At 52.6% G+C, this 24578-nt stretch overlaps 10 protein-coding genes across 10 annotated transcripts; 6 read left to right on the forward strand and 4 right to left on the reverse strand.

Moving 5' to 3' along the window:
* Nucleotides 1-1308: 1308 nt before the first annotated feature.
* On the forward strand, nucleotides 1309-3031 carry BP01DRAFT_372869 (putative MFS transporter; the record flags this gene model as incomplete). The annotated part of the gene is made up of 7 exons (XM_025576760.1): nucleotides 1309-1551; nucleotides 1636-1823; nucleotides 1897-1947; nucleotides 2003-2183; nucleotides 2221-2508; nucleotides 2589-2760; nucleotides 2820-3031. The coding sequence occupies 7 exons, from the start codon at nucleotides 1309-1311 to the stop codon at nucleotides 3029-3031; spliced, it is 1335 nt and encodes a 444-aa protein (XP_025432383.1).
* A 1354-nt stretch (nucleotides 3032-4385) lies between these two features.
* On the forward strand, nucleotides 4386-6543 carry BP01DRAFT_337677 (cytochrome P450). Its single transcript, XM_025573292.1, has 4 exons — nucleotides 4386-4681; nucleotides 4748-5854; nucleotides 5911-6077; nucleotides 6143-6543. The coding sequence occupies exons 1-4, from the start codon at nucleotides 4601-4603 to the stop codon at nucleotides 6303-6305; spliced, it is 1518 nt and encodes a 505-aa protein (XP_025432384.1). The 5' UTR covers nucleotides 4386-4600; the 3' UTR covers nucleotides 6306-6543.
* Nucleotides 6544-7675: 1132 nt separating this feature from the next.
* Nucleotides 7676-9360, forward strand: BP01DRAFT_337679 (carboxylesterase/lipase family protein; the record flags this gene model as incomplete). Its single annotated transcript, XM_025573293.1, has 1 exon — nucleotides 7676-9360. The coding sequence occupies exon 1, from the start codon at nucleotides 7705-7707 to the stop codon at nucleotides 9358-9360; it is 1656 nt and encodes a 551-aa protein (XP_025432385.1). The 5' UTR covers nucleotides 7676-7704.
* A 240-nt stretch (nucleotides 9361-9600) lies between these two features.
* On the reverse strand, nucleotides 9601-11560 carry BP01DRAFT_316258 (SET domain-containing protein). Its single transcript, XM_025572579.1, has 4 exons — nucleotides 11171-11560; nucleotides 10461-11050; nucleotides 9817-10393; nucleotides 9601-9761 (listed from the first exon to the last, which is right to left on the reverse strand). The coding sequence occupies exons 1-4, from the start codon at nucleotides 11489-11491 to the stop codon at nucleotides 9678-9680; spliced, it is 1572 nt and encodes a 523-aa protein (XP_025432386.1). The 5' UTR covers nucleotides 11492-11560; the 3' UTR covers nucleotides 9601-9677.
* A 244-nt stretch (nucleotides 11561-11804) lies between these two features.
* Nucleotides 11805-12552, forward strand: BP01DRAFT_355436 (uncharacterized protein). Its single transcript, XM_025574686.1, has 2 exons — nucleotides 11805-12251; nucleotides 12364-12552. The coding sequence occupies exons 1-2, from the start codon at nucleotides 11880-11882 to the stop codon at nucleotides 12373-12375; spliced, it is 384 nt and encodes a 127-aa protein (XP_025432387.1). The 5' UTR covers nucleotides 11805-11879; the 3' UTR covers nucleotides 12376-12552.
* BP01DRAFT_355437 (Ygr210 GTPase family protein) lies at nucleotides 12137-14448 on the reverse strand. The gene is made up of 11 exons (XM_025574687.1): nucleotides 14340-14448; nucleotides 14218-14275; nucleotides 14129-14138; nucleotides 13790-14058; nucleotides 13634-13727; nucleotides 13545-13576; nucleotides 13277-13488; nucleotides 13012-13217; nucleotides 12781-12960; nucleotides 12612-12732; nucleotides 12137-12556 (listed from the first exon to the last, which is right to left on the reverse strand). Exons 1-11 carry the CDS (start codon nucleotides 14373-14375, stop codon nucleotides 12530-12532), a joined length of 1245 nt encoding a protein of 414 aa, XP_025432388.1. The 5' UTR covers nucleotides 14376-14448; the 3' UTR covers nucleotides 12137-12529.
* Nucleotides 14449-14874: 426 nt separating this feature from the next.
* Nucleotides 14875-15696, reverse strand: BP01DRAFT_355438 (uncharacterized protein). Its single transcript, XM_025574688.1, has 3 exons — nucleotides 15390-15696; nucleotides 15280-15329; nucleotides 14875-15192 (listed from the first exon to the last, which is right to left on the reverse strand). The coding sequence occupies exons 1-3, from the start codon at nucleotides 15520-15522 to the stop codon at nucleotides 15019-15021; spliced, it is 357 nt and encodes a 118-aa protein (XP_025432389.1). The 5' UTR covers nucleotides 15523-15696; the 3' UTR covers nucleotides 14875-15018.
* Nucleotides 15667-17146, forward strand: BP01DRAFT_355440 (fumarylacetoacetate hydrolase family protein). The gene is made up of 5 exons (XM_025574689.1): nucleotides 15667-15988; nucleotides 16038-16276; nucleotides 16336-16651; nucleotides 16720-16816; nucleotides 16886-17146. The coding sequence occupies exons 1-5, from the start codon at nucleotides 15961-15963 to the stop codon at nucleotides 17091-17093; spliced, it is 888 nt and encodes a 295-aa protein (XP_025432390.1). The 5' UTR covers nucleotides 15667-15960; the 3' UTR covers nucleotides 17094-17146.
* A 469-nt stretch (nucleotides 17147-17615) lies between these two features.
* On the reverse strand, nucleotides 17616-18542 carry BP01DRAFT_355441 (uncharacterized protein). Its single transcript, XM_025574690.1, has one exon. It carries the CDS (start codon nucleotides 18350-18352, stop codon nucleotides 18080-18082), a length of 273 nt encoding a protein of 90 aa, XP_025432391.1. The 5' UTR covers nucleotides 18353-18542; the 3' UTR covers nucleotides 17616-18079.
* Nucleotides 18543-19767: 1225 nt separating this feature from the next.
* Nucleotides 19768-22695, forward strand: agdC (putative alpha-glucosidase; the record flags this gene model as incomplete). The annotated part of the gene is made up of 7 exons (XM_025576761.1): nucleotides 19768-19978; nucleotides 20032-20639; nucleotides 20697-20940; nucleotides 20996-21067; nucleotides 21128-21595; nucleotides 21649-21757; nucleotides 21804-22695. 7 exons carry the CDS (start codon nucleotides 19768-19770, stop codon nucleotides 22693-22695), a joined length of 2604 nt encoding a protein of 867 aa, XP_025432392.1.
* Between the last annotated feature and the right edge of the window lie 1883 nt (nucleotides 22696-24578).

Here is a 24578-nt window from a genome sequence, read left to right on the forward strand (position 1 = left end):
ATAACTTACACTCCCCCGCATCTTCATGGGTCTCAAAGCACGGCTCCCTTAACTCTTCTTGCTCGCAGGGGCGATTCTCCTCTTTGCCCACGTCGTGTTGGGAGACAAAATTTTGGCGCAAAAACCGTAGATGGGCTGGAACTCATGAAATGTATTCAGAGCGACAGTCATTTACACTATTGTTCAGGAGGTAATACAGCTCTCTGATTCGCTCGGACTCAAAGACGCGGGCTATGAATACATACTCTTCGACGACGGGTGGTCAAGCTTCGATCGAACTGCTGATGCACCTTTTGTGAATGCCATGGAGAAATGGCTGATCAACTATTGACCGGTTGAGGGGGTATATGTAGGTCAAGCGACGAGAAGAAGAAGCTCTACTAGTGACGACTAGTGAACCACTTTGCAGCCATAGCCGTGCCGGGCAATCTTTCGGTCCGGGAGGGCCTCCGGCCATTCCCCCGCCGATCTACGGCTTGTCGCTGGCTTTATTGGTGCAATTTAGGGCTCCAGACCAGCAGAGCACCCCAATGCCAGCAATGGCAATAGCATGACAACCTTGAAAAAGTACGTGCGGGGAAGAGATGCATGCCATGCCCTGTGGGGTAATATGCTCTGCGCTTTTTTACATGAGTGGTCCTTGACGTTGCATGACTATGTTTGGCTCTCGTGACCTGAAGGCGCTTGCTGGGTTCCGCTTTCATGTCACCGGGGCTATACCCCGGCTCATCCTGCCTCAGAAATTGACAGAGCACAGTCTTTGGGAAGAACCATGTAATTGTTCCCCGAGTGCTACCTGTAATTGAACCCAACACGTTCCCACAACTACTGACCCGATGCCCCTCGAGTCCCATCCCGCAACCCGGGAAACAACTCAATTGTGGTAGATCCAGGTCAAGGAGGTTTTCGTGTCAAGGAGTGATGAGTCTGGCACAAAGCGAATGGTCCTCACCACACCTCCGATATAACAGTTCAAGAATTTCTCGCCTACTAGGACCTCCGTTGCAGCTGCATCAGTATACAATATTGTCTTCGGGCGACAGGCTGGGCATTAGTCCGCCATGGCAGTTCTTCGGCCCAGATGGAATGAAGTTTAGCGTCGGGCGAATGTCCGGAGTGACTCCGTCAGGGCTTGCTTCATTCCCGCCAATTCCTCCCAGCCTCTCTACCGAATTGCCTTATGGCCACAGAACATCTCATCGATTTGGCGCTCAGATTCAATCCCTGGGTAGTTTCCAATTGCTCCGCTCATGCTGAAACAACTCTATTACCTTGGTCCCACAAACCCACTCTCCCCGGGGCCACACCATGGCGCTTAAGGTCTCCGGTACAGACACAACAGCAGTTGACCACCTCGAATCAATCGAGAAAATAGATCCCTATGCAGCTGCTCCAGGTATCGAAATAGATGCAGCGGCCGATAAGCGACAATTTTGGATGATCACTCGCCGTATTCTGGTCATCCAGATTGTCACCTATTTCTTCCAGTCCCTCGACAAAGGCATTCTCAACTATGCCTCCATCATGGGTATCAAGGACGATGCACACCTGGTCGGACAGTAGGTACCCTTGTCCCTGTATTGCGCTTCTCTGAGATGAGAAATGTGTCACTGACTGTTGATTGCCTAACTGTAGTACTCGTTACTGGGAACCATTCTGTACGTCGGAATTCTGGTGGGCGAATACCCCCAGAACCTGCTGCTACAGAAGTTCCCAGTCGCAAAGACGCTCTCCATCAATGTGTTTATCTGGGGCGCGGTCGTGGCATGTTCGGCCGCATCGACACGGTTCGGATCCCTGATGGCGGTGCGGTTCTTGTTGGGGTTTCCGAGAGCTGTATTCAGCCCGCAATGATGCTCATGTTCGTGCTTCCATCTTGCTGACCCCCCCTTGAAGTACAGCCATGTGGTATAAGCGAGAAGGGCAATCATTGTTGAATTCGATCTGGTAGTGCATGACCGGAGTGCAATTAATGGTATTGACCCCCTCCTGATGCATTGAGCCCTACATCCTCAGGAACCCCTCACAATCAGATCGGTGGTCTTCTCGCTTATGGCACATCCCATTACGTCAGTGGGGTGATCAAAAATTGGCAATTGCTCTTTTTGGCCCTCAGATGCGCGACATGCGTCTGGTCATTCTTCATAGGGGGTTTCCAGCCAGACAGCCCTCTCTCCGCCAAAGTGCTACAGCGAAGAGGACAAACGATTGATGGTCGAGCGCGTACGGCACAACGAGACGGGGATCGAGAATCGGACATTCAAAAAGTACCAAGCTTTGGAAAAGATCCAGGATCCCGTGGTCTGGTGCTGTGTGATGCTTATCCTCGTTGCCAACCTGATCATTGGTGGCCTAGGGGTACTCTTCAACCTGATCATTGGAGAGTTTGGTTTCTCGCTGCTGCAGACTCAGCTTCTGAATATTGCCCAGGGCTCCTGGACTATCATCGTCATGGTGGGGTCCGCGTGGTACTCGCAACGCTTCCAACAGACATGTTTGATAATGATTGTACGTCTCACAACCCGACCCTGCACATTGGCTCCCTTCTCTCTCGCATAAGCCATCCACAGACTAATCCAGCAATTTAGCTCTGGTCTATCCCCGCCATCGTGGGAACCATCGTCATCCTCGTCGTCACCCCGACGGCTTCAAACGCCGGTGGCATGCTCATCGCCTTCTACTGCACGCAGTTCTTCCTCGCCGAGGGCAATATGATCATCTCTCTGGTCACCCGAAACACCGCCGGCCAGACCAAGAAAAGTCTCACGATGACGCTCCTGTTCATCGGCTGGGCCGTCGGGAACTTAATCGCGCCGCAGATCTTCCAGCATCCGATGCTCCGCGATACCTGCACGGGTTTCTGGCACATATTGTGGTCTACGCTGTTTTCATCGCCTTGACGCTGCTGACACGGTTGATTCTGACGCGTCGTAACAGATCCGAAGAGCAGGAGGGTGGCCATGTTTCCCACGAGTTGGCGCTCCAGGACCTTACTGATCGAGAGAACCCGAACTTTCGATATGTCTATTAGCTTGCTCTCGTTTTTTGCAGGGTTACTTTATGACGAATGGAGAACAGACTTCGAGGATATGCCTCCCCACAGTGTACATTTTTAGATAGCAGCTGTCAATGTCGTTCTCATTAGCATTTACTTTCATCTTCCCATTTCTATGTTTTGGTGCTATTTCGCGCAGTCCGAGTATCGATGGCAGGATTGTAGCCTGAGGTGTGCATTCCACATGTCGGAAGCGAGGACCGGCGTCCGTGCGCTGGCCACCAACAAAATTGTTAGGGCTGCGTGTCTTTACCATTGCGAGATCCTGTGACTGACAAGTCAAACCAGGAGCGGCGATTATTCTGGCTTCTGGTCCTGTGTTCGCAGATATTGCTGCGTATCGCCAATAAGACGCAGCACTCTCTGCTTCGACAACGTCACCTGGTATGGAACAGGCAATGAAAGGAGTGGCTGGGTAAGAGATGGTGGACTCGGGCGCTTTTCTGTTGGTTCAGAGGACGAAAGGACATGATTACTCTTCGACGAGACCGCTCAGAGCTTTAGTATATTCTCAATCAGACGATCAGTTTCTCTGTTCAATCAAAGGTATTTCGTCAGCTGTGTGCCAAAGCCAGCGCGGCTGCCGAGCATTGGGAATAGGACACGCGCCAATGGTCAAGGTTGAGATCAGTAAAGTCTTTACAAATAATACCCAAGCGCAATCGGGACTGAAGGGCGCAGTTGCCGTGACCTGCAGCTACGGATCAGCTCATAGTATTGCACAAAATCAATGTATACTCGGTCACTTCCCGGCGGATTTAACAATTACAGGATCGATTATCGGGCAGATGTATCACATACCAAGCTTGGGGATCTTGGATTGCTTATCTCTATCGGAGCGAATATTTGGCTGGGTGGCGGAGCGGGCGGGGGGCCCCATCATTTTTGTCTGGTTATATTGAAGTATATAATACATAACATTGCGGGATTTCCGGGTAGTCCCGTGGGCCCAGATACAAGCCAAAATCAAAGGTGGATATAGTTTCCGTCTTACCCGTCCAAAACTATGCGTGCACAAGATGATATCTCGGTGCCGCAACGATGCAATCTCCATTATCTGTTGGTTCTGCGTCGATCATTGAGACATACACGCATGAGCACTATCGGAGCATCTACGGAGTCGACTTCGCACTAAAGAGCCCGGGTGAATGGCAGCACAATACATGCTCTGTGCACCCAATCGGCTGCATAATCAGCGGCCACACATATCCGATATGCATCCGAATCTTGCATAAGGAAATAATGCAAGGCGAGTCAGCGCTCCACATAGGCGGTCGCAATGGTCTCGAGGATCTGTGGCCTGTCAAATGATCCTGCAACTGCCGTCAATCAACATGGCACTTTAGCCTCGCCGATCTGCATGTTTGACGTTGTCGTTAGTCCTGTGCAATGTATCAAAACGGTCCAGTGTGAGGACATGGGTTTACTCACCAGGCCGGCTAAACGGAATTCATTTGGAAGGTGTAGAGGGTATATAAGTATGTTCAAATAGCAAGTGACCGCTGAGTTTTCGATCTAGTATTCTTCGCCCATTATCCAATTCAAATGTTCAGCTTTCAGGGCCTTCCAGGGCTTCAAAGTCCCTCGAGCATCGGTTGGGTTTTGCTGGGAGGAACCTTGGGAACGGTGAGTGCACATCGTACGGGTCATATGAAACCAAGTCAAGCTAACCCATGGTTTTGCTTCCCAAAGCTTCTGCTCTACACAGTGGCTCTTGTCCTGTACAATGTCTACTTCCACCCATTGGCCAGATATCCCGGGCCGACTTCAATGGCAGCCACGCGCATACCCTATATGCGACTGACCATAGAGGGCCGGTTTCCGCAGACCATAAAAAAGCTGCATCAGCAATATGGCAACGTTGTTCGTATTGCTCCCAATGAGCTTTCGTTCACGGACGGGGAGGCCTGGAAGGCCATCTATGGGACTCGGCCGGGGCATGGCCAGAAGGAAAAAGATTACCGATTCTACTCACCTACCGCTGGAGGAGCCCCGAGTATCATTGTCTCTAACGATACTGACCACTCTCGCTTCCGCCGCTTGATGGCGCATGGATTCTCCGATAGCTCACTGCGCGGCCAAGAGCCCATCATCAAAGCATATGTTGATCTCCTGATGCAGCGGTTGCGCGAGAAGTCGGAAGAAGGTGTGGCCGTTGACTTAGTTAACTGGTATAATTTCACCACCTTTGACATTATTGGCGATCTGGCCTTTGGAGAGCCCTTCGACTGCCTCAAGAACTCCAACTACCACCGATGGGTGTCGATTATCATGGGCCATGTCAAAACATCCGCATATGCAAATGTGGCTCGTCGCCTCCCTGGGTCCCTGGCTCTTATGAAACTGATCACGCCAAAGCACATCATTGCCGAAAGAAATACACATGTCGCAATGACGACGGAGAAAGTTCATGCCCGGCTAAGCAAGACCAATGACAGACCGGATTTCTTTGGCAACATCTTGAAACACGAGAATACTGAGAAAGGATTCAGCTTTCGGGAGCTAGTAAGCAACGGAAGCACCATTATCATTGCAGGCTCTGAAACAACCGCGACATTACTCTCTGGGGTGACCTACTTGCTACTGAAAACCCCGCGTGTGCTTGCAAAACTCCAAGATGAAATCAGATCAACATTTACAGACGAGAGTGAGATCAATCTGGAATCCTGCAATAAACTCGAATACTGTCTTGCTGTCCTCACGGAGGCGCTGCGGGTGTATCCTCCCGTCGGACCCGGCCTCCCTCGGATTGTTGACGAACAGGGTGACATGATAGCTGGAAACTGGGTACCAGGAGGCGTAAGTACAGCCCAAGTGTCCTCTACACGAGCTTCAGTCAATAACAATATCCTCAGACCATTGTCTCCATCTCTCATCTGGCTGCAAGCCACTCTCCCGCCAATTTCACCGATCCCGAACAGTTCATTCCGGAACGTCATCTTGGAGATCCTCGCTTTGCGAATGATAACAAAACGGCAATGCAGCCCTTCAGTTTTGGTCCCAGAAACTGCATTGGACGCAAGTCAGTCCACACTCTTTTCCCTCCCTTTCCGACAGATCTAACTGGTTCTTTTTCGGTTTGTTTAGCCTAGCAAGTGTCGAGATGCGGCTTATCCTTGCCCGGATGGTCTTCGATTTCGATATGGAGCTCGAACAGCCGGATTCTGACTGGCTGAACCAGGAATGCTTTCTCTTATGGCAAAAACCGCCTTTGCCGGTCAGGCTGATTCCCAGAAGCATGAAGGTGTAGCGTGTCGGAGACACTTGATCAAGGTTAAGCCCATGGCCAGATGACTTGGATTTGACTATCGATGGCACCGACAATCTCGCTTGATCGCTCATAGAGACAGATGACCAGAAAGATTGGAGAAGCTCTGGTTCTACCCCAGTTCTAGTATTTTATTATTGTTCTGAGGACTCAATCTCAGCTTCACCACCAACTTCCTGTTTTGCATCGGCTAATACTTATGGCACAACTCTGAAAGCGTAGACGTCTAGATACTAAGTACTCAATGTTATTTGCTTATTGCTATACACCCGTTTTCTGCTCGGCCATCAGCACGATCTTCAATTAATGCACGTATTTGAGCTTCATTTTGGCATCCGTCAGGGCGGGAATATTTCCGAGTGATGTTTCGAAAATACCTGCATAAGATTTCCCCCTCCGGCTTTGTCGCTATTTCTCGCATTTTCTCTACGGACATGTCCAATCCTTTCTAGCTCATCATGTTCCGATGGTGAAATTGTCATGGCACGGGCCTATGACCCTTGAAGCCACAATTGTTGCCATCTAGTCCCGAATCGGGGGTAGTTTGCGAGTCCGAGCTCGGGGTTTGCGGGGATACTGCGCCCAAGCGGGGCATCTCGTGCGGGGATACCGTTTACAGGTCTCAGCGCCGAGCCACTTGTGCGGGAATTGCGGCATTTGTTCCTGCAGACGGTAAGCGGACCGGGCGATCCCATCCAACCTCCGATTCCTCCGACTTTGTTCCCTGATCCGTTGCATCAATACGCGTGGCCTGCGCGGAGTGAGACACGGCGATCGACCGCGCCCAGTTACTTACGGAGGGTGCGGTTTATTACCCAGTCCGTCGAGCTTGAACAATTTCACGAGGAGTTTGATAACCGATCATGCTGTTGAGATTTACTTCAAGGAGAGCGAAAAGGTTATCAATCACTGACATCATCTTTCGACCCGGTAGATTGATCCGTGAAGAATCAGAAATATAAAATATGGGGTCCTGCTGGACCTTTGTGAAGAACATGACGACATCAGTGACGGCAGTTTAATCGTCCATCCCTTCTTCGCTCCGTGGATGCATATCTGATTCGTCTTCGCAAGGCACCATGCTTTCTAGAGCTGCATTTCTAGTAACTTGCGGCAATGATCGTCATGCGACTACGCATGAAGCACTATTCCCAATCACGTCCACACGCATATTCCTGGTTTATCAGACCACCTCGGTAGTCGACGACGTCTAACGGGTGGTCTAAACTTCCCGTGCCTGCAGGCAATCTATCCAAGTCCCGTCTGGCAGGGATGCAGGATATAAATCTCGTCCTTTCTCCCGTTTGCCACCCTCTAACTCTTCACCCACCATCACCATCATCTCCTCCTTATCCAGTCTTTCCCTCTCAAGCGGAAAGACATGCCTTCCTTCGCCACCAAGGGTCTGGCCTCCCTGGCCCTGGGCGCCTCCCTGGTCCACGCCCAGCTCTGGGATGAAGTCATCCAGACCACCTACGGTCCGGTCCAGGGCTTCCAGTACTTCAACCAGTCGACGCTGGAGAAGTACTTCGGCGTCTCGGAGTCCAACGTGACCGCCTTCCTGGGCGTCCCCTTCGCCGCCGACACGGGCTACCAGAACCGCTGGAAGCCCCCGCAGCCACGCACCCCGTGGAACGAGACTCTGCACGCGACAGCCTTCGGCCCCGCGTGCCCCAGCAAGGACGCCACCACCATCAGCGAGGACTGCCTCAGCCTGAACCTGTGGACCAACGCGGGCAGCAGCAGTGACAAGCTGCCCGTCATGGTGTGGAACCAGGGCAGTGACGAGACCTCGGACGACGAGTGGTGGTACGGCGGCGGGATGGCGCTGAAGGACGTGATCCTGATCACCTTCAACCGGCGCGACGACGCGTTTGGGTATCTGGCGCACCCGGAGCTCAACGAGGAGGGCCTGCGGCTGACAGGCCACAACACCTCGGGCAATTACGGAGTGCTGGACCAGCTGGAGGTGCTGAAGTGGGTGCGCAGCAACATCGCCAACTTCGGGGGCGACCCCGATCGGGTCGTGGTGGCGGGCCAGTCGTTTGGCTCGTCGCAGGTCTACCACGCGGTCAACAGCCCCCTGTTCAGCGGTTACTTCCACGGGGGCATCTCCGAGTCCGGCATCCGCTATCCCTATGACCCGCTGCTGGCCGGGCTGGCCACCTCCTACGTGAACATGTCCGCCGCCCTCTTCCACGGCGTCAACTACACCACCTTCCACAATGCCTCCAGCATCGCGGAGATGCGCACTCTCTCCATGGAGGATCTCCTGGTGGGCTCGCAGGACCGCGTCAACAGCACCTGGATCGACCCCATCACCGCCCTCTCCGCCGGATACCCCTTGATCTTCAAGCCCGTGCTGGACGGCTACGTCCTGCCCTCGACCTACCTGGAAACCCTGATCAACGGCCCCGCCAACGACGTCCCCGTCATCACCGGCAACACCAAGGACGAGTCCGGCGCCGCCACCACCACCTCCTACACCGTCGCGCAGTACGAGACCTACACGCGCCAGAAGTACGGCGACCTGTACGACGAGTACATCCGCCTGTACCCGGACAACGGCACCGCGGCCACCGCCGACCGCTCCTGGAACGCCGCCGCGCGCGACGCCTCGCTCATCGGCTCCTGGGCCTATGCGACGGACTGGTACAAGGCCGCCTCCGCCGACTTCTACACCTACTACTGGACCCACGCCCCGCCCGGTCAGAACCAGGGCGCCTTCCACCAGTCCGAGATCATGTATGCGTTGAACGCCCTGTACGCGAATGTCGACACCTACCCATTCACCGACGTGGACTGGGAGATCCAGGAGAAAATGTCCGCCTACTGGGCGAACTTCGCCAAGACGCTGGACCCTAACAAGGGCGGTTCCTACACGGGCAATGGCACTTTGCCCGTGTGGACCCCGAACAGCAAGAATGGAACCCAGGTCGTGATGGAGCTGGGCAATGGGTTTGGCAATGTCCCGATTGCTTCGAAGCCGCAGGTCAAGTTGATCATGGAGTGGTTCCACAAGCAGATTCCGTACTGAGCGTATGCTGTTGTTGTTAGGGAAGGGGTGGTTAGAAGAAGTTGCCAGACTGGTCAGAGTGCGTTGTGATCGATACGCATGAGATAGAGCTTTGGCGATATGAGCAAAGATGTATGTATCTGGACATTAGCTTGTACTTTAGTGCTAGTCTTAGACAATATATATATATATATATTGGTTGCGTGAGCGCCGAGTCGCGGTGACACATTACTAAGTAGTAGTAGTAGTAGTATAGCATGAGCTTCTGCTAGTCTTCTACTCAGCTTACGCTTTAGTATATCTTGATCCAGGTAGTCCAATAGGCAATGACAATTGCATCATGAAAAGTCTTCTTCAACCTCAGCAGACTGCTGCTGACCGAGATACTGACTGACCGACGGACTCGCCATGAGCTCGTCCCTCTAACAAACAGTATTAGCACCGCACCATAACTACTATACCGGGGAGGCGACATACCTGCTTCTCCAAGCCCTCAATCGCTCGCCCCAGCAACTTCATTTCCAACATCCTCAACCGCTTGATCATACCATATACATCCGGGCGGAACATTGCCCGCATGTCCTCATTCTCATCAATCTCCGAGACCATCAGCCCCGTCTCCCGAAGCACCCAAGCCTGCGTCTCCAGCCTCTCCAGAATAAGCACCACGGCACGAAGCTGGATGATATCCCAGTGCGGATCCGCCATGAGCAGCTCCTTGAGATGGTCCGAGTCTCGCACATCAACCCCCTTCCACAGAGCCTTCAGCTCGCGCCCGCCATCGGTCGTCTGCAACACCGTGAAATCCAACCCGTCTTCCTCGTTGACACAGGCCCACCAAATGATCGAGCTTTCCCAAGCAACCTGGTCCGCTGCTGGGGACGTATACACCCGAATACCCGGCGGTACCTTACAGAAAGCCTTCTTGACCACCTTGAGTGGATCGTCATCCGGAATATCCAGGTCGAGGAATATCTGCCTGGCGTCGGTGGTATCTCGATCCAGGAACCCATAGGAGAAGATCATCTCCGAGGCGGATTTCTCATCGCCGTACCTTTCCCCACAGTAAGCCAATGCGACACATCCAGCGAGATATCCCACCTTGAGAGAGAGAAACTCACGAGATAGTGACCTCCTCGCCCGCCTGCACGGCGTTCCCATACCGCAACTGCAGCATAACGTTTCCCTCCGCATCCTCGTCATACAGCGCCTTAACCGTCTCCTCGGAGCTATGATTCGCCATATCAATGCACGGGACCATCGCATGTCCGCTCGTCGGCAGATCCACCATGCGGGAGCGGTACAGCGCGTCGACGTACTTCCAGTCCTCGAGCGTCACCCGGCCCGCCGTGTCTTCTTGCCCTTCTTGTTGAGCATCATCATCAACATCACCCTCACCCTCGCCCTCGCCAGTGCCCCACCACAACTTCCGACACCACCCAATCCCCCGCGTCGCCTCCCGCAACCGCGCAAATTCCTTCTCCAGCGCCGCCAGCTTCGCATGCACCGCCAACCGTAGCGAAGTACCGCGCAGCAACTCCATCTCGGCATCCGAGTAAAACGTCGGCAGCGGGACCTCCGCCGGCATGTACTTTATGTACTCGGTCCAGGGGCTCGACACCCCGACTGAGTGGCTGCCCTCGCCGGTCAAGTCCGGGCTCGAGTGCGTGATCTGCATGAGCAGGAAGATCAAGATCGCGCCGCGGGGGGTCTGCAATTGTCGTCAGGATACATAGAATTCCCGAACACAGAATCAAAACGCTCAACTCATATCTTCCCCACCTCATGCCCTAGAGTGAAGCAAAAAGATGGAAAAAAAAAGCATACATACCCGACCGAAATCCCCCACCGCCTCCAGCACCTCCCTCAACCGCCCATCCGACTTCGCATAGCCATGCACCGTCTCGTATGACAGGATTAAATCCGCCGGGACCGTAAGCAAGACCCCCGTATCGACCGCCCCGAGCGCGGACTCCCCGCCCACTCGGTCTTCGGTTGCGACTATCGCCGAGCCTTTGTTGGTATTGTCCACATTCTCACCATTAGAACTAGCAGTAGCAGGGAAGGTGGAGAATACAACGCTCTGCACTCCGATGCCATTGAGCTTGACCCACGCAGGCAAGGTCTCGATGGGCAGATGAGCGCGCTTCATCTCTTCAAGTGTGACTCGTGCATAGCACCAGTTAACATGACAGGCCGAGGGATGGATGTTATGATTTGATGTTGCGTTGGGTTTCCCGTTATCGATAAGCCTTGCCCCCAAACACCCCCACCGCCCCGAGCCCTAAGCCCTATACTCGAGCTCATTACGGCATGGAGACGTCATGCGCCAAGAGCTCCAATAACCGGGGTAACAGCATTGAACAGAGGAAAGTAGGTATATAAGTACCCGGGGACGTAGCAGGTCGTTGATGTCATTTGCATACATCTACTCCTTTAATCCATCTCTCAATCCATATTCTGCCTTACCTCCGCACCGATCTCATTCCCACCAATTGCAAGAGAATATACGTACGACTACGCAAAGAACTACCACCACCATGTCCATGTTCACTAAGTCCACTCGCATCGCGACCGCAAGACTCCCGAGTCGGCTCGCCCGGCAACACCTGCAGCAAGCTGCCTTCCGCACCAGTACTACCACCGCGCAGATCCGTCTGAACAGTTCATGGGAGGGCACCAAGGCCGAGGACCACGCCGTCAACCGAACTAAGAAGGGCGATACTACCGATGTTGAGACTGACGCCTCGCGGCGGGGTCAGGAGGACCGCGAGGCTAGCCACGGGCTGCCGGACAGCTCCAAACAGGGGGCGGCCACCGAGCGCGGCGGGTTGAAGCACGAGCGTAAGGCCAAGAAGGAGCATCCGCGGGCGCCCGAGCCGATCATCGGGATGAACGATGAGAGAGGACAGGTATGGTGAACACAAAACATCCCTTGCTTTGCGGACTGCCAGCCACCAATGGTTTGGTTCTGTGGACGTGTGGTTCGGATTCAATAGCTGACTTGCCTACCTATTTCTCTAGCGAGGACACTAAAAGCCAATGACTGGTATTTTCTGGCTTCACGAAGCCATTGTACCAATCGGGTTCATTGCGGTTCCGAACGCCCGCGTTTTATTCATGATTGTAGCATCGTCTCGGTTTATTTCATTATCATGTTCACTGTACATAGATTGGACAGGAGAGAAATCTATCTGCCAGGTTTAAAGGAAAGAACCTAGATGCATCGTTAGTTCTCACTTGCGCAGTAAGGAAATCACCAAGCCACGTACATCGTGCTTCCCCACTTCGACAATCTCGTCCTCTGAAACTCGGGTTCCGCCGACTCCTTCGATATACGAGATGGGTACATCACCCATGACCTTGCGGGCGACATCGCCCACCGTGCTGTTCCTGCTGGTTGTTAGCGCTGCCATGCACAAAGTCCAAATGGCTGCTCACTTCTTGACGAGCACACAGTCTCGGAAGACTGCCGAACCAGCTCCGGATGAGAACGTATGGATGTTACGGACGGGGAACACGGGTACGAGCCCCAAAAGTTCAGCAGCACGTGAGAGGCACTGCACAACACCAGTAGAGCCGAATCGATAGAGAACCATATCTTTCAAGTTTTCGACGCGCCTAGGAGTTGCCTATTAGCTATGCTTCTGAGAAAAAAGTCAGGAGCCATACGTCTTCAGCTTCTCATCCATCTCCTTGAGACCGCCTCCATCCGGATCACCCATGTCGATCAGGTCTTCTCGCATATCCACAAACTCACTCCCTTCGACGTATTTGATGTATCCCTGCTTCGCAAGTCTGCGAAGGAATACTTCCGATATAGCGGAACACAGAACGATAGACTTTGGGTCTTGCATCTTGGCGATCTTGCTGATATTCTACCATCAAGCAGAATTAATTTCCAAGACACTTCCGCCCGAAACTGGAGGAGACATACCTTGTCCGCATCGGGGTGGTCGATCTTGTTCAAGGCGAACACGGTAGGGAACTTCTCGTCGATGAACGTCTCGACAACCTTCTCGACTGTCTCGTCGGACCATTCCTCCAAGGGTTCCTTGAGCGCCAGTTTATCTAGACACCGTCCAACAATAGAGGATGTACTTCCATATCCGGAGAACTGAGACTGTAACGTATCCACAGCCGTCGATTCTAATCAAAGCGTCAGAAGGCTTTGGATTGAAACTGGATTAATCCCGTCAACTCACTAGTCGCAACATGTCTTCTCTTGATCGAGCCCCTGAATTCCAAAAATCAGCACCACCGGTCGAGTCTGGACTGCCGTGCGCATCCGTACCATCTCTGCATCAGGTTGCCAAGCACCCAGCGCACAATCTCGGAGTGAAGCCACTCAATGTCTTGCGAGGGGTCGTAGCCACGTGTGGCCTTGCCTGCAGATATCCAATCAGCTCGCCCTCTTCACCAATATGCGCCCAGAAATTTGAAATTGTACCTTCTGCGTCCGTCGTTCCGCTCACATCCACCACATGAATCAACGCATCAGCATGGCGCAAGTCGTCCAAAAACTTATTTCCAAGGCCGCGGCCTTGATGCGCGCCCGGGACCAGACCAGCCACGTCCAGGAGCTCGATCGGCACCGAACGACGGCCCTCCACACAGCCTCCATAGTTCGGACGGCACTTATCGGAAACGTTCAGTCTTCGGCAAGCGCATTCTATTTGCAGGTAGCCGATCGCGCGCTGAGGATCGATGGTGGTGAATCTGCGGGAGAAGGGGGAGATCAAATCAGCGTGATGGGATGGCAATCAGTGGGTGGGTTTTGTCAACGCACGGGAAGTTTCCTAAACAGTAGTCATAATAGTGAGTATAACTTGAGCGAAGGACCATGGAATTGAGGATCGCAACAGCAGCAGAACATACCAACTTTGGAGGAGGCGTCAGTCAAGCTGTTGAGGGTGGTTGACTTTCCGCTAGACGGCTATATGTGCCCCTCACTGGAATCAGCAGTGGCCAGACAGGAACTCAAGGGAGAAGTAAAAGACCTTTCCCACCAAACCGATCAATGGATCTCTTGGCATCTTGGAGATATGGTTTTCGAATGTAAATCAAGCGAGCGACAGCCTCCCAAAAAAGTAAATAGTTCTTCTCGTCTGGAATGGGGACCAGTTCCTGAAAGCATTTCTGCAGGAGCGGGGAAACAGTCAATTTCTGCCGTCTGTATGAGGAAGGCGGTCGATGCGCCCTGGGCTGCACCACTGTTTCGAGTCGGCGGTCGCCGCGGTATGGCGCCACATCCGGCGTCGGAAGTGTACACGGAAGTCTCAGGACGAATTCGGAGAATTGCGCAATTGATGTGATATAACTCTTACTGACCATTGAAAACGGATGCCTTCTGCTTTGGAACTCTCCAAACATCCCCCCTTAGGCTACTATGTACCCGCGAAGTCGTTCAAATATATAACTTGCACGGCCACACTCAGCTGTGCACTCCGCCATACCGGGATGATATGCGCAGGGATCTACTGATCATTGCGCCGAGTCGAATGGACCATAGAAGAGTCTCATATAATACAGATCATGCTCTTTATTTGGTAGCTTCGTCATCTTGCGACATTTGTCGCGAAGTAAACTATGTACAGGACGTAGAGTATCGTCAATTCCACCACACTAGGCACTAAGCCTTTCTTGCACCTGGCAAGCTGTTTTCCTTGGATTCTCAAATTAAGCATCCAACAAAGGAGGGACCTTCTCGATGAGGTATTCGACAATGGCATCGGGGCCACGCTCGACCTGGAGGCCTTCGGGGATGGCGTGAAGCTTGATGGAAGGGTTGATCGAACGAGCGATGGAGTGGATCTCCTGAGCCTGCTCGGCAGTCCACATGGACGCACTGAACTGTAAACGAAGTCAGCATCAGAGCTGGATGAGTCTGCCAGTGACTGTCTGCTACTAGACCAATGGTCGGAAAGGCGATCGACTTACCAGAACGTCAGGCATGTGCTCCTTGACCTTGGGTTCGACCTCCTCGATCTCTGTTTAAGCTGTTAGTCCATGCTAACACGAGACAGTGGCACGGTCATTGAATCACTCACTTTCGCAGTTGTCCACGTGGATAATAGTGTAGCGGTCCTTGAGAGCCTCGATGAGGCGGCCGATGAGGCGCTTGGCTCTCTCAGGAGCAGTGTTGACGGTGACGAGACGGAAAGGACCCTTGGGAGCAGACATGGTGACTGGTGTATGATCAAATGATTTTCTTGGAATCTGGCAAAAGCTGCGACAGCGTACTCGGTCGCCTTTTAAAGCAGCCAGAGCGCGATTGCGACTTCGCCGCTTTGCCCGAAGACAATAACCCCGCTGGCGACATCCCCACAACCGCAGCGTGGGGAAGTGTTTGAAGTGGGCTGTTTAGCGCAGCTGTGGTCGAGTCATTGCCGGGTTTTGTCCGACCAGAAGCCCCGAGCTTGTTGCCATCCCACCCGAGTCGAATCGCCATGCCCCACCTCTTCTTTTCTCCCCTCCCCGCACCGGAAAGAGGGGTGGCAGCTGCGATGTCGGGGTAGTTATATGCCGCCCACTCTTCTTAAAATGCCTGTATTCCACTGTTCTAGACACATTCCGGTTCGCTTCATCAACCGCATATCCCACAATCGCCCTTTGTACACCATGTCTAAGATCGCTTCCACCTTCTCGCGTACGTGGCAGATCTCAACAGAAACTCACACCTGCTAACACCCCTCCAGGCCTCGTGCGCTTCGTTCCCAAGTCGAACCCCACCAAGATCCTTATCGGTGAGCCTGTCGATGCGTCAATCGACGTGGGCTTGGCCGTCTACAAGGGCCAGGAGGTCTCTGTGCACCCTTTCTCCGGCAGCTCCGTCCTAAACCCCGGCCAAAAGACCGACGCGACCGAGACGATCGAGCGCATTCTTTCTCCATTGGCACAGAGCGAGGTTGGAACGATCCGCTGCATTGGCCTGAATGTAAGTTAGGTTGACCTGACATTGGAAGCAAAGAGGCTAAACCAAAATTTTCTTCCTAGTATGTCTCCCACGCGGCTGAGATGAAGCTTGATATCCCCAGCGTCCCCACGCTCTTCATGAAGCCGCCAACGGCACTCTCCGACCCGTGGCCCGCTCCCACTGTCCTGCCCAAGATCACCCAGAAGGACAACACCGGTGACTACGAGTCGGAAATGGTCATCGTCATCGGCCGCGACGCTAAGGATGTGAGCGAGGAGGAGGCGCTGGACTACGTGCTCGGATACACAGCTGCCAATGACGTATCCAGCCGGACATCTCAGATGAACCAGAGCCAGTGGTGCTTCTCCAAGGGATTTGACACTTCCTGCCCTATCGGTACTTGGACCTCCCCGATTACTCAACGCCGATCATCGCAATTCCTCTCTAACTTTTCTTGAACATAGGCCCCGTCCTCGTCTCCGCTGCTCAAGTCCCCGACGCCAGCAAACTTCACATCCGCGGTACCAAGAACGGCAAGGTGCTGCAGGATTGCCCTCTCACGTAAGTTTGACCTTGATCTATTCGGTTTACACATGACACAAGGCTAATCTTTCTGTCCCTGGCAAATAGCGACCTGATCTTCAGTGTGCCCCAGCTCGTCAGCTTCTTGTCGCAGGGCACCACCCTTCCCGCTGGAACCATCATTCTGACCGGTACTCCCCCCGGTGTTGGTGCCGCCAAGAACCCCAAGGAATTCCTGAAGCACGGCGATGAATTTGCCGTTGAGCTGCAGCCCCATGTGGGAACGTTGATTACCAAGATTGAGAACCAGGCTTGAGGTTGAGTTTTTGTAGCGATAATATCACATTTTGAATAAAATTAGAGTTTTGCAAGCATATGTTTATCTCTACGTTTCCTAATCTAACTCGATCAAATCGACCTCTTCGTTTTTCTTGGGTGCCTTAGCTCTATCGATCGCAGGTAGCCATGTCGCCAAGAATAAGCCTAGGGAATGGGCATACGCAGAACATCTGATGATTGTACCGATTGAGGTGCAATTGTTACACGTCATGAGGAACGCCAGCACGCAAAGTCTCGGCCTAATGGCAGAGTATCATCGGCATTTCCGACAGCTGCTTGTATGCCGGAACAATACGTGGGCGAATGCGAATGTCCCCACGATGACAAATCTGGCTCCCCACAATCATTACCCCCGTCTCTCACCGGGGAGGAACTACGGAGTTCTCACCCTGTATCATGGTTGAAGCCGAGGCCGGTAAGGCAAAGCTGCTCTTTTTTGATAACAACAAGAACAACACCATTCTCTCACCTACGACGGAGTTGTATCACATAAATGGATCCGTCCTTGTACGCCGCCATATCATTTTCCTTACCTATGGGATCAATCAAGAATGCACACAAACCGCAACTGCGCACCGGGGCTATCCGACCAGTAGTATTGGATAAAATCTACTCCGCCCGGAGTATGTCTATGCCGGAGGGCCGACCGGCTCGGGCTCCCGATTTCGCAGAAGTGGTTGCAAGACAAACCAAACAAACACCGCATATCTCAAGGAACAGACGAACAAGCATGGCATAGATCCTTCTGGCGCGAAGTTTTGCGAGAACTGTCTGCAGTAATGGCGCATGTGAGAGTTCGTGGTGTACAAGACAGATGGCCGTGCTTAGGCCCACGGGAAGCTCGCATGAACTGTTGCTCCCTTGAAGTGGACATGTCATAGTCTTCTGTTCACCGAGTCATTAGTCTCAAACCGGTCTGTAGGCGGCTTCTGAGATGTCTCATTCGCGGTCAAGCTTTTCTGATCACCAAAAGCATCTGCCTCCAATTTTATGGCAAGGATCAAATCCTTTATCTTTACTGAGAAACTTCCCGCCCGATCTTTGCTCCTGTGCGTGGGCATGTGTATCCGCATTCCCAAGCTTTGTCAAGCCTTCAACCAGCCCCTCCCGCATTCTCCTTTGATAAATGTGGCTAACTGGAACTTCTCGACTGTGTAGAACTGGCAGGAGGTTGGGTGAAGTGGCTGGCCTGGTGATGGCTTGTTCGAGACCAGCTAGCAGGTATGGTAGAGTCATGTTGCTTCGATAAGTCTAGCTCTTCGCGCGCTAGTTGCATCTAGCAAGCGTATGAGGATGGCAACAGGCTTTCTTGTTGACATAGACACTCCTGTTAATGGAGACATGAGGTTGATGGTCTGCCCAGGTCGGAATTCTCGGCAATGGTCTGAGGATAGGCAACCATCAGCTCCTGTAGAGCTCTCAGGTCCTGTATGGTCGGTGAAGTCTTTGGTATATGTTCTCAAGAACGAGGGACGTGGTGAGCTTGGTCTCTTACTTGCCACCATCACCGATAAACCCAATACATCTCCTACATAGCAGAGGCGACGGAGCTGGTGGGCGCTATCTGCGGTAATGGTTGTGTAGTGCTTGAACCGTGATGAGGTAGTTGAGGGGGCTTCGGTGGGCGCAGGTCTGGATGCGAGCCAGACAAGCTCTAGAATCTCACTGTGGCGGCTGACAGGCATATCTCATTATGTGTGCGATGCTGTGTTGTGCTTACTTACATACCTGTAGACGAGCTGGCTTATTGAGGGGGTTGAAGTATTTTCCTGATCGGGTAAGGCTCAGTTTGCGGGCATCTCCAGCCCGATCCCGAGTCCGTCCCTGCCAAATACTTACTACCTTCTTAGTGACTCCAAACATTCCATCGCGCTGGGCCACTGAGCGAGGTTGGAAGTGAATACCAGAAGCTACATGGTCTCCAGTCATGCGTCCAGTATTCTCTTTGCAGCACATACACTCAATGTAAGTTGTTCTTCCAACTACCGAGTCTTATGGTCTGTGCTCACTCCACGTCGGCTGCAGCTGCTAACTAAACCTTCCCCTCACCTCATTTTTAAGGGTCCCCGCCTCTCAATTATTTCCTGCACTGCACCTATCCCTTTGACTCCCACCGAAAAAAGGACCAGGACGTCACAAATGATACATACGAATGCAACCTTTGATACCACCTGTGAGCTGGTCGGCTCTGACGGCTGCAAGCCACCAAGAGCCCAGCCGACCTCCCCCCGCATGAACCCCAACTCCCAATTCACTAGTGGCGATGATCCCCGATAATTGACCGAAAGGGTCCTGGAAAAGGATGCCAATTACCCCGTTCGAGATCCAGTTTCCGCTCTAGCCAATCTTGACTTGCCGTTCAAATCCAATGAGGCCCCTTGGCATGGCTTTTGAACTTGGATTGTGGTCTTTGTCGGCAACCTCCCACCCTGAACAGGTCTTGGCATCAGAACAATTTGAATCATTGTGAGGCCGGGTGGGGTCATGTTGTACTGCAGCCTGCATCTGATGGCCTTGGATCAACATGCCCTGCATTAACTGTCAGCAATAAGACTGGCTATCAGACAGATACCTATATATACCCGCACCATGTCGTCTGGGTCATCCGCCTCTCAAGCCACGCTGTCTCCTAAGGCGTGCTCCTGAACAGGATGTTGGGATCCCTGCTCTTTCTTGCACCCCTCGTGGGTGCTGCAGCTGTTGACTCAAATGCATCACATCGCGATTGTCCTGGCTACAAGGCCTCGAACGTCAAAAAGGATGCGGGATCTCTAACGGCAGACTTGACCTTGGCGGGTACGCCTTGCAACAGCTACGGAGAGGACTTGAAAGACCTGAAGCTTCTCGTGGAATACCAAACCGGTATGAACTCGCCCAATGCTGCAACGCGAAAGTCGCTCATAGCCCATTATCAGATGAACGTCTACATGTGATTATATACGATGCCGACGAGCAGGTATACCAGGTCCCCGAATCCGTTCTTCCCCGTGTGGGTGGGGGTAGCGGGTCTAGTGACACATCGGCCCTCGAGTTTGATATAGTGGAAGAGCCATTCTCGTTTGTCGTTTCGAGAGATGAGGAGGTCCTGTTCAATACCTCTGCATCAAAGCTCGTTTTCCAATCCCAATACCTGAATCTGCGTACCTGGCTCCCCGAGGATCCGTACCTTTACGGACTGGGAGAGCACTCGGACCCTATGCGCTTGCCTACGAACAACTATACTCGCACACTCTGGAACCGCGACGCTTACAGCACGCCCAACGGGACGAATCTCTACGGCAGCCACCCCGTCTACTATGATCATCGTGGCGAAGCTGGCACTCACGGTGTTCTACTCTTAAACTCCAACGGTATGGACATCAAGATTAACAGAACCAAAGACGGTCAGCAGTACCTCGAATACAACACTTTGGGTGGAGTCTTCGACTTTTACTTCTTTACCGCGCCCACTCCTAAGGAGGCCAGCATTGAGTATGCCAAGGTTGTTGGCCTTCCGGCGATGCAAAGCTATTGGACTCTGGGAGTAAGTGTTCAATGGAGGTATTTTAGTTCACCGAACACCTGGTCTAACTTTGTTCAGCTCCACCAATGCAGATACGGCTATCGAGATGTCTATAATGTGGCCGAAGTGGTGTACAATTACAGCCAAGCCGAAATTCCCTTGGAAACCATGTGGACAGACATCGATTACATGGACCGGAGGAGAGTGTTTACGCTTGACCCGGAAAGATTTCCGCTGGAAAAGATGCGTGAGCTCGTTACCTACCTCCATAACCACGACCAGAAGTATATCGTGATGGTTGATCCCGCAGTTAGCGTCAGCAGTAAGTGATCCTTGCGCAATATCTTGTTATTCGACTGTTGATAAGATGGTACAAGACAACTCCGCGTATACCAGTGGTTTGAGTGAAGATGTCTTTCTTCATCACCAGAATGGAAGTATTTATGAAGGTAGTAGCCTCTAGCTTTTCGTCGCCCGTTAGGATGAAAGAAGCTTATACTTGCTCCTAGGTGCCGTCTGGCCTGGCGTGACTGTCTTCCCGGATTGGTTCAACTCCAATACCCAGGAGTACTGGAATGCACAGTTTGCGCAATTCTTCAATGCTACTTCCGGAGTTGACATTGATGGTCTTTGGATCGACATGAACGAAGCGTCCAACTTCTGCCCTTACCCGTGCACGGATCCTCAAGCTTTTGCAATCTCCGATGATCTTCCGCCTGCTGCGCCTCCTGTTCGAGCCAGTAGCCCTCGCGTTCTGCCTGGGTTTCCCGAGGATTTCCAGCCTGCCAAACGATCGACTGCCAAGGGTCAAGGAACTAAGGGAGCTAAGATCGGTCTGGCTAACCGGAACCTTACCGACCCGAAATACCAGATCCAGAATGCCGCCGGTGTGATTAGTATGAACACGATTCAGACCGATATCATCCACGCAGAAGAGGGTTACGTTGAGTACGACACGCACAACTTGTACGGGACGAGTGAGTGGGCCACCGCATTCTCAAACGCTGTTCGCCCTACTGACACAAACTAGTGATGAGTACTGCCTCTCGCGATGCCATGGCCCTCCGCCGCCCGGACGTCCGACCTTTAATCATCACCCGCAGTACATTTGTCGGCGCGGGATCCCACGTTGGCCACTGGTAGGTCTTTTGTATGTTTTCAGGCAACCGTATTCTGACTTCTCAGGCTGGGCGACAACATCAGCGACTGGGAGCATTACCGGATCTCCATCGCCCAGATCTTAGCGTTTGCCTCGATGTTCCAGATTCCCATGGTGGGTGCGGACGTGTGCGGCTTCGGCGGCAACACCACCGAGCAGCTCTGCGCTCGATGGGCATCCCTGGGCGCGTTCTACACGTTCTACCGCAACCACAACGAGATCAACGACATCTCCCAGGAGTTCTACGTCTGGCCCACCGTGGCCGAGTCCGCGCGCAAGGCAATTGACATCCGCTACCGCCTTCTCGACTACATCTATACCTCTCTCTACCGGCAATCTCAGACCGGCGAGCCTTTCTTGCAGCCACTGTTCTATCTGTACCCGGAAGACAAGAACACCTTCGCCAACGACCTCCAGTTCTTCTTTGGGGACGCTATCCTCGTCAGCCCGGTCACGAAAGAGAATTCTACTTCCGTGGACGCCTACTTCCCCGACGACATCTTCTACGACTGGTATACTGGGGAAGCGCTGCGAGGAGAGGGTACGACGGTCACGCTCAAGGACATTGACTACACGCACATCCCCATCCACATCCGTGGAGGCAACATCCTGCCGGTGCGGGTCGCCAGCGCCATGACTACGACCGAGGTGCGCAAGAAGGGATTCGAGTTGGTGATTGCCCCGGGTCTGGATGGGACCGCGTCTGGCAGTCTGTATCTTGATGACGGAGACTCGGTTGAGCAGTCCGAGACGACGGAGATCACTTTCCAGTACAGCCAAAAGAATTGCGAGCTGCAAGTCTCCGTGGAGAACGGGTCCACGCTGCAGGTGAACATGATTACGCTGCTGGGCGAGTCGGGGAAGAAGACCTTCGAGCATGGGTTCAGTCTGAGCGAGTCGATCAATCTAAGGATTTAGCTTACATGAATGCCGGTGCTAGGTCCTGTGTGTAACAAACTACTACATAGTATCCGGAATAGCGAGTAACTTCTCAACGGATGTGTTGCTCAGGTAAATACAATAATTGAACCATACCACAAACTTCTTGAAAACGTCCAGGACGCAATATTCAAATTGGACATTAGCACTAGTACACTTCCCCCGCAATATTCACAGAAAAATGTCCCTGAGTGTAGGGTCGACCTTTCTTATGATTAGCTCAAAACATCTCTGGCGATAGTATTCTTTATCTATTATAATGTCATTTTCCCTGTCAGATTCATCATATTACAGGGGTGTAGCACCGCCTCCGAGGACTGAATCCCAAATGACTTAACGCCCCCCGGCGCGAACAACCGATCCCGAAGCCGACCAACAACAGAAACAGTGTGGCTGGCACTCCTAGCATCCTCTATGCAATTGTCGGAATGGATTTTGGGGCTGGTCTAGGCTGTGCGATTCACTATCGTTGAACTCTTCACATCCTCCAGTTGTACCAGTAACGGGCGCTACCTGTGCCAAATTACTGTTGTCCCTGTCTTCCGAAGAGATTCGGTTGCCAAAGTTCATTCTCGCTGATGATGGCTCATCATAGCTTCACTGCATCTGGCTGCTCAGAACCTTCACTCTTTGAATCCATCCCCATCGAAGGCGTGGAGAGACTCAAGGGATATCGTCCTGGAAGAAACCACCCAATAGAGATAGGAGATGACCTTCGATTTCCATATCAAGTTGCTCAGAAATTGAAATTAAGATACGGGAACAACTCCACGACATGGCTCTGTCGAGATACACAGCGCAAGAAAATATGTCGCCCTAAAGATCGTAACAGGGAACTCCAACTCTCGAGAAGCTGACATTTTCTACGCGCTCAATCGCGGCTGCTCCTTCCATCGAAATGCCCAGGGAAGGAGGAAAGTGATACTTCCGGTCGAGGATTGCTTCGTACTCGAGGGCCCTAATGGTGTTCATCCTTGCTATGTGACAGCCCCTGGCCAGGTGCAGTCAGTCTCTCTGGTGCAAAGGACGGACAACGGCCCGCTCCCTAATCGCATAGCTTATTCAGCTGTTGAGTATATCCATTCTGAGGGGATCGTTCTTGGAGGGACGTATGAGTCGCACGCACCAATTGCATTTGCCGCCTGAATCCGGTTTCGAACCAACTAAGCCCCTTTCCTTTGCATTCGATATCTGAACTCTTGCATGCGTTATATGGTCGATCCTGGCACAGGGGCCTATGTTGAAGAGATCCTCGCCACTTAGGATGATATCACGGCCTATTGGAGAATCTGCCTCCCGGAATGGTGGGATAATTGACGGGTAAATCATGTCAAGCTCGCTCAGATCGACATGTCGGTCGTGAGAGGAACGCTTCGAGCCACATGTTTAACGCCCACGTTTGGAAGAGGGGATACCTCATTGGCGTCTGTTTTGAGGAGAAAGCTGCTGTTTTGGGTATGTTACGGTCGATGCTGGCTTTCCGACCGGAAATGCGGGTTACTACCAGTGGCTTACTAGAGTATGAGATGAAGGATCAAAGGTGTGTAAATCATGAGACGGTGTGATTCGGCGGTTCGTTCTTGCAGAGGACTTCTCTGTCCATGAAGGCCATCAGCGATCCTGGCAAGAGGATAGGTATTCGGACTAAGGTTTTATACCTTAGACCGATTCCGCTCTCTGTTCTATTAGGGCCGCCCCTCGTGGGGACACAACCAGAGAAAGGATGCAAGTTCTACTTGCTCTAACTGCACACACGATCTACACTGGCATAGGTGTTGAGTCAAAAGTCTTCGATTGCTACTATTGCGAAGGAGTGTATACAGGGAACCGAAAGAGGTCACAAAGCCACCCTCCAAATCAAC

This window comes from Aspergillus saccharolyticus (assembly GCF_003184585.1).
Source record: "Aspergillus saccharolyticus JOP 1030-1 unplaced genomic scaffold BP01scaffold_10, whole genome shotgun sequence".
Lineage (NCBI taxonomy): Eukaryota > Fungi > Ascomycota > Eurotiomycetes > Eurotiales > Aspergillaceae > Aspergillus > Aspergillus saccharolyticus.

Excerpts from the sequence above, each read along its gene's own strand:
- BP01DRAFT_337677 (XM_025573292.1), top strand. The coding sequence starts at position 4,601 with ATGTTCAGCTTTCAGGGCCTTCCAGGGCTTCAAAGTCCCTCGAGCATC. Across the intron at positions 4,682-4,747 it reads TGGGAGGAACCTTGGGAACG|CTTCTGCTCTACACAGTGGC; the intron begins GTGAGTGCACAT and ends TGCTTCCCAAAG. Across the intron at positions 6,078-6,142 it reads AGAAACTGCATTGGACGCAA|CCTAGCAAGTGTCGAGATGC; the intron begins GTCAGTCCACAC and ends CGGTTTGTTTAG.
- BP01DRAFT_316258 (XM_025572579.1), bottom strand. The coding sequence starts at position 11,491 with ATGAAGCGCGCTCATCTGCCCATCGAGACCTTGCCTGCGTGGGTCAAG. Across the intron at positions 10,394-10,460 it reads GGCGAGGAGGTCACTATCTC|GTACGGCGATGAGAAATCCG; the intron begins GTGAGTTTCTCT and ends CTGTGGGGAAAG. Across the intron at positions 9,762-9,816 it reads TTGAGGGCTTGGAGAAGCAG|AGGGACGAGCTCATGGCGAG; the intron begins GTATGTCGCCTC and ends ACTGTTTGTTAG.
- BP01DRAFT_355436 (XM_025574686.1), top strand. The coding sequence starts at position 11,880 with ATGTCCATGTTCACTAAGTCCACTCGCATCGCGACCGCAAGACTCCCG.
- BP01DRAFT_355437 (XM_025574687.1), bottom strand. The coding sequence starts at position 14,375 with ATGCCAAGAGATCCATTGATCGGTTTGGTGGGAAAG. Across the intron at positions 13,489-13,544 it reads GAGAAGACATGTTGCGACTA|AATCGACGGCTGTGGATACG; the intron begins GTGAGTTGACGG and ends CGCTTTGATTAG. Across the intron at positions 12,733-12,780 it reads GACTGTGTGCTCGTCAAGAA|GAACAGCACGGTGGGCGATG; the intron begins GTGAGCAGCCAT and ends AACAACCAGCAG.
- BP01DRAFT_355438 (XM_025574688.1), bottom strand. The coding sequence starts at position 15,522 with ATGTCTGCTCCCAAGGGTCCTTTCCGTCTCGTCACCGTCAACACTGCT. Across the intron at positions 15,330-15,389 it reads CCACGTGGACAACTGCGAAA|AGATCGAGGAGGTCGAACCC; the intron begins GTGAGTGATTCA and ends CAGCTTAAACAG. Across the intron at positions 15,193-15,279 it reads AGCACATGCCTGACGTTCTG|TTCAGTGCGTCCATGTGGAC; the intron begins GTAAGTCGATCG and ends CTTCGTTTACAG.
- BP01DRAFT_355440 (XM_025574689.1), top strand. The coding sequence starts at position 15,961 with ATGTCTAAGATCGCTTCCACCTTCTCGC. Across the intron at positions 15,989-16,037 it reads GATCGCTTCCACCTTCTCGC|GCCTCGTGCGCTTCGTTCCC; the intron begins GTACGTGGCAGA and ends ACACCCCTCCAG. Across the intron at positions 16,817-16,885 it reads CTGCAGGATTGCCCTCTCAC|CGACCTGATCTTCAGTGTGC; the intron begins GTAAGTTTGACC and ends CCTGGCAAATAG.
- BP01DRAFT_355441 (XM_025574690.1), bottom strand. The coding sequence starts at position 18,352 with ATGACTCTACCATACCTGCTAGCTGGTCTCGAACAAGCCATCACCAGG.